Below are 6,517 nucleotides of genomic sequence, written 5' to 3'. Positions count from 1 at the left end.
GTAATGTGCGACTGACTTGGTGAAAGCCAAACTAGCCCCCCCCCCCCCCCCCAAATTCAGAACTGCAGTCTGAAAAGCCCATTGATGTACTACAAAATGTGGGTTTTAAGAGTAGCTGAATGTAGCCTTCCCATTTTACTCTGAGCGCATCCGATAAATGTTGAACAGTGCTGCCTTGAGTGAAGAGGATAATGGAAAACCTGGGTTGCTCAACCAATCCTAATTCAGGTTTGCTTCTTAAGTAGGGTGTTAGTTCAGCTTCATGAAGGAACTGGGCCCTATTTCCTCTATTCATAGCATGATGCAAGTTAAGTACTGTTAGCCAGATGCACTGTTATTCCTCACTCTCCTCTTAATCACTTCTTACATATTGCAGATAGAGTTAGAGGAAGGCTGTATGAAAATCACCATGGTTTTGTGAAAAATACATTGTCAGACTTGATAGCTTTTTGAAATGACATGGTTTGATTGATAAAGGTAAGTGATGATATAAACTGTTAAAACCTCTGCAAGGCCTTTGAGATACCTCTGTGGGCTGGATCTGGCCCGCAAGCTGTAGGTTGAGTGCCACTGAGCTAAGTCATTGATGGTAAAATTTGAAGATCCAACAAAAGTTGGTAGCATAATTAATTATGGGAATATATTAAAGACTGGTGTGAATAGCTTGGTAAAACAGGTTCTTTTGATTTATGTTTGGCTACAGGCATGCTGTAACAGAAGATGAGGAGCTCATAGTAGGTCAGTGTTTTCCAACCAGTGTGCTGCGGTACAAAAGTGTGCCATCAAAAATAAACAGGTGTGCCGCAGAATTATGCCATGGCAATGAGCTACAATAGGTATGAGGATGGGGAATGCCTTAACAAATGTGCAGCAGAAAATTTTTATTAATGTAAGTGTTCCTTGGGCTTGGAAAAATTGAGAAACACTATAGTAGGTAATAAACTGATCATGAACTCGTAATGCAAGGCTAAATCTAAGGACAAACAATGCTTGAATAGACACATATATTAGGGTATTCTGCGTGTGATAGTTGAAGTGTCCACCTTGAAAAAGGTGGATGAAAAATTGGGAAAAAAACTAGAAAAATAAGTGTTGTTATTTAAGGTCTGGCTAACAGCAAGAGGTGGAAAAACTAAACATATCAGACTCCTTACAGGAGAAAATGTGTATATGATCCTGATTATAAAATCTTTAAATTTGTATATGAGGAGGTCCTTTGACCTAGCAGAAAAGGGGAGGATGAGATCTAATGAGGGGGGAAACTTGAAGCTAAACTAGAAACAAGGCACCAGTTTAAAGCAAGGGCATTTGGTAATTGGTTATACCCCTCTCTTAGTGTTACTTCTATTTAAATAAAATATTACAAATCTAAACACAGTTCAGTCTTATATGTTTATTTTTACAATACTTACAAGCTTTTAAAGCAACTTTGGCTACTGAAGATTTTCCCCAAGAACTCTGTTTTATTGAAATATTGATTCTGTGACACCCTAACTATGATTTCTGTAACAAGGATACAGTGTAATTATGGTAGCCTTTTTCCCCCATGAGGTCTTTCCTACTTTTTCAACATACAGGTTTCCCTTGGTTTATGCGGGTCCTTTATACAAATTCGCTCTTATGCGATGAGCATATTTAGACCCATAATTTGTTATATATGAGGGAAATTCACTCTTTTATTCTATCAGCATAGATGCCTAACCCCTCCCCAAGCAGGTAAGTCTGTGGGGGCAGGGGGAAAGGCCGTGGCCCCATTCACCCCAACTCCAGCTGCAGTGGCCCCAGGAGTGGCTGGCACTAGCTGCCTGCAGCTGCTGGGCTGCACTGTGCTTCATCTATAACCCTGTGCCTGGGCTCACCCCAGCTCCTGGGCTGCACCATGCCCTGGTGCAGGCAGCTGGTGTCAGCTGCTCCAGCATGGGCTGGGGTGAGTGTGGGCTAGCAGAGCCCTGGGGCGCAGCACTCACCCCAGCCCCAGCTGCAGCGGTCCTAGGAGCAGCTGACACCAGCGGCCTGCACCAGGGCGTGACGCAGCCCAGGAGCAGAGGTGAGTGGGGACAGGGCTGCTCCCAGGTCCGCTGCAGCTGGGGAAAGGGTGAGTGCCACTCTGCTCCCTCTGCTTTGCTGCCTTGTACAGCCCCGGGAATGGCACTCCTCCCCCCGCGCCTTCCCTAATCCCAGCCTCCCTCCCCTCCCTCACCACCATGGGAACCTATCCCTATTGTTACATTGTAAAGTGGGTTCACTTTATGCAAATTCGGTTTATGCACCGTTCTCCAGGAATACATGTACTGCATAAATTGAGGGAAACCTGTACTTCATTTCTGTTTTAAGTTACCTAGAATTAAAGTGTAAGTTACCTACTTGGCTAATTATCTTCCCACTACCTATCAACTGTGCATTTTGGTGTAGTGACTGCTGTTAAACTATGAAAAATCTGATCTTGCTCTAAACAATAACTCATTTTTCCCTCACAAATCTTCACATCTGCAGGCACATCCCTGGGTTTATGAGAGGTCTGGTGCATGTTCTAGTTTTGGAGACCATCCAAAGGCATTGCGCGTGGCATTTTAGAGTTCTAGTGGGTGTCCAAGTAGCTACCTTTTACTACTTTTGGGGGTTGGTTTGGGCTCTGTTTTATCTTCACTGTGAGATCGCTCAATGAGGCGGAAGGCCTCCAGGAATTCATTGAAGTCTATATTTCCATCCTTATTGAAATCAATGGTGCGGGCCAGGTCATGGATACCATCATCTGTGAGCTCAAGATTCATGTGGGAACTAAACAGCTTCCAGGTCTGCTGAAATTCTTCAAATGAAATGAGCCCTGCAAAGAAGAAATGTGAAGTTCCGTTTTACATAAAAGCATATGCTGTCCTTTACTTGTGCATATCACTTATGTATGTCCCTTGAGAAGGAAACTGAAATGGGAGAGGTGACTGTGTGGCTAACACATGGGATTTACATTATGACCAGGTTCTGTTTCTGGTCCCATCTTGGATTTGCTGTGTGCAGTTCCCCATATGTAAAATGGTGACAATATATTCCTTATTTTCCATTGCTGTCAAAGCTAAACTTAGTGTTAGTAAAATGCTTCGAGCAGCTTGGACAGAAACCCCTAGAGAAAAGTGAAACGATAACTACCACAAGTAGATAAGCTAAAATTTAAATGAAGGCTTAATACCCTTTGGAAAAGTTGTTTCAAACAGCTAATCCAAATGTACTGAGGATAGGTCCATCAGGGTCCATTAAAACTACAGGCATGTAACCTCAAGCTCAAGACATCCCTAACACCATGACTGCTGATACCTGATTTGGCAGCTCTTGTGTTCTTATAGCTAAGGCAACATGCATGCTCAAAAGGCAGTTGGGGTGGGAGAGGACACGCATCCTCTTAAATAATTTAGCAGCATAAAAATGATCCTAACTGGTCCTTGTTTACTACTTTGGAGACTCGTACCTGTAATCAGATAAGATCCAAGCCAGTCTTTGGATTCCAAGTGCTTTATTGTTCATGGCGGCTAGCTGTCTACTCCAAGAGATTAACTAATGGATATTTCAAGTGTCAACAAGAACGCTGTTCTACTTCCCCTGTTTTATTTTCCTAGGGAATCTAGGCTCATTTTAATGATTCTCTGCACTCCTACAGCACTGTTTCATCTCACTTGCTTAATATTTTATAAATAGCAATGTTTAAAAAGCCCCACTGAAGTACGTAAAAGCATTATCCTCATAGTACAGATGGGACACTGACATACTCAGAGGTTAATGTGGATTAAGCCCTTTAGTCAGTAATAAAAGTTTCCATGGAAATTGTGGTGCACAAGCAGCTCAGTAGTGGTTCCCTAAGGTTAGGGAAGAAATCTGTAGCAGAACTACAGACCACACGCACTATTTTGCCTTGACCACAAAATCCTCATTCCAACCAGATAATGCTCTTTGCAGTAAGGTCCTACTTTTCTCTAACCTTGGCTTCTGAGGAAAAAAGACTAAATTAGCCACATTCTGGACTGAACAGTAGGACTGTTTTGGTTTCCAGCTTGTACCTGAAATATAAAGCAAAACTGCCTTTGTGGACAATAAGTAAAGATGGGTACAAAGCTGGAACAGAACAGAATTTATTTAAAAAATGAATCAAAGGCAATACATGCTTACCTGAGTGATCACTGTCTATGATCCTGAAAATGGTCTCCAGGTTGGATCTGTTTCGATAAATGATTTCCAACATGCTTGACTGTATGTGCTAGAAGACAACACCACATTCACACTTTAGAAATTTTTTAAAAATAATTTAACTCTGTGCAGTTCAGATTATTTTAGGGTTATGTGGATGTTTTTTCTCAGCCTAGATACAAACCTATATCACTAAGTCACACCATCCTACTTACTGAGGAGTCCATACGTTGGTAAATGTCAGGTTGTATACAGGGATTTACACAGGACCATAGGACTGAAAGCCACAGTAGCCCACAGTACTCCTAGGCTACTGAGTCCAGGCCCCTGCATTTGTTAATGGCCATGCATCTGAAAAGGTTTACAAGGCATTTTCTTTACTCCCTGTCACAAATACTAGGGCTGGGCGAAACAGCATAGTTTTGATTTGACTTAGGTTTCAACGATTTGACGGAACAGTGTCTCATTTCGTTTCAAAAGCACTGTGTTGTTTTGTTTTGTCAAAACTGTTTTGCTGTTTTGATGCTGTTTGGATGTTTCGGCCATAGGTTATTATAAGGAAACAAAATGCAGCAGGCAGATCAGGGGCTTGCTCGCACCCTGGGAGGGCTGCTGGGGCTGTAAGCCCCTGATCTGCCTGCCAAATGAGAGAAGCCAGGCGCTGCTGCCTGGGATCAGCACCAGGAAGATTGCAGCTGCCACTGGTCCCAGGCGGCAGCACCTGACTCCTCTCATCCGGTAGGCAGATGGGGGTCTTGCCCACCCCCAAGGAGGGCTGCAGGGGCTGCATCACAGTCCTCCTGGGGATGTAGGCCCCCAATCTGCCTGCCAGATGACAGACTGGCGCTGGGTGCAGCCCTCCCGGGGGTGCTGGCAAGCCCCCAATCTGTCTGCTGGCTGACAGGAGCTGGGTGCTGCCACCTGGGGCTAGCAGAGCTGGGGCAGATCAGCTCATGCAAGGACGCACTGCTGCCCCGATCCCAGGGTCGGGGAGGATCCCCGCATGAGCTGATCTGCCCCAGCCCCATATTGGAGTTGGTTCCAGGTGGGGGCCCAGGGCAGATCAGCTCGGGCGGGGACCCTGCCTGCTGGCTGAAGGGAGCCGGGTGCTGCAGCCTGGGGCCAGCAGCAGCACTGATCTTGGTGGTGGGTGCAGGCTGCGCCCAGCACCAGTCTGTCATCTGGCAGGCAGATCGGGGGCCTGCACCCCAGGAGGACTCTGGCACAGCCCCGCAGCCCTCCTGGGGGTGTGGGCAAGCCCCCGATCTGCCTGCCAGATGACAGGAGGTGGGTGCTGCCAGCTGGGACTGGCGCCAAATCCAGTAATCCTGGCTTTGAAACGTTTTGAGTTCCTTTGTTTTGTTTCAAAGCTGTTTTGAAGGCTTTTCTTTCATTTTGATTTTGTTGTTTCAAGCTCGAAATGCATCGAAACAGCTTCGAAGCGAAATTTCGCACAGCCCTAATAAATACTGCAGCTACAAACCACTCTCTATTAAAAGAAATTACAGCCCTCTGTAAGTAGAGAGCAGGGACTTTGTTAGCTTAATATAGCCTCAGATGAGAGATCACCTTTCAGAGATAATATGACCTAGGGCAGGGGTAGGCAATTATTTGCACCCAAAAGCCACTTAGGGAGTTTTGGTGAGCTGTTACGGGCCAGGTCAGCACCCTTTCCCCCCCTCCCCCCAACAGCTCACCAAAACTCCCTATGTGACTCAGCTCCATGCACAGCAAGGCAGATGGCACAGGGCCACAGGACAAGTGGGGAACACCAACTGGGAGTGGGTTGGGTGGGTCGGGGTGGGGCTAGGATCCAGTAACATAGGATCCAGTAATAAAGGGCCATGACAATGGCAGAGCCACAATTTGTTCCCTACAGGCCCCAGCGCTGGGCACAAGTTCCATGGGCAAGGGCATGTGGGGAGCAGGTAACAGCTCTGCCCTAGGCCCTGGCCCAGCGCTGTCACTGCCCTGTGATGTCCATGGAGACTGGTCATGGGAAGGGTGCATGGCCAGGCAGACGGGGCCATGGGTGGGGGGAGCAGCAGATGGGTGGGCCAGAATCTTGGGGCAATGACAGCACGGGTCCCAGCTGGCTGCCATGGGGCAATGGACCAGGGTGCCCGGGCAGTGGGCCGGGTCTGAAAGAATTTTTCCCCTAGGCCAGGGATGGGCAAAATATGGCCTACAGGCTGGAGTTGGCCCACCAAGGGATTCTGCCTGGCCTAGGAGGCAGCCTGGGCTGTGGCACATGCAGCCAGTCCCACTGCCCCTGGGTGTGCAGTAGGTTTGGGGTGCTGCAGTGGCCAGACTCACTTCCAGGTAGCCCCCACAGTGGCAGCTCTTT

The 6,517-nt window shown here is 46.9% G+C and overlaps 1 protein-coding gene across 1 annotated transcript in view; it reads right to left on the bottom strand.

Annotated features, from left to right (window-relative positions):
- Positions 1-2,524: 2,524 nt before the first annotated feature.
- The window catches only part of PPEF2 (protein phosphatase with EF-hand domain 2), a 44,365-nt gene continuing 40,372 nt past the window's right edge, over positions 2,525-6,517 (bottom strand). The window contains exons 16-17 of the mRNA XM_025192079.1: positions 4,153-4,240; positions 2,525-2,824 (exon numbers count right to left, since the gene is read on the bottom strand). Of these exons, the coding sequence (XP_025047864.1) occupies positions 2,598-2,824; positions 4,153-4,240 (315 nt within the window). The 3' untranslated portion in view covers positions 2,525-2,597. The remainder of the gene's footprint in view (positions 2,825-4,152; positions 4,241-6,517) is intronic.

Source organism: Alligator sinensis, unplaced genomic scaffold (genome assembly GCF_000455745.1).
Source record: "Alligator sinensis unplaced genomic scaffold, ASM45574v1 scaffold803_1, whole genome shotgun sequence".
Classification (NCBI taxonomy): domain Eukaryota; kingdom Metazoa; phylum Chordata; order Crocodylia; family Alligatoridae; genus Alligator; species Alligator sinensis.
The sequence above is the reverse complement of the archived record's forward strand: the minus strand, read 5'-3'. Positions and strand labels throughout refer to the sequence as shown.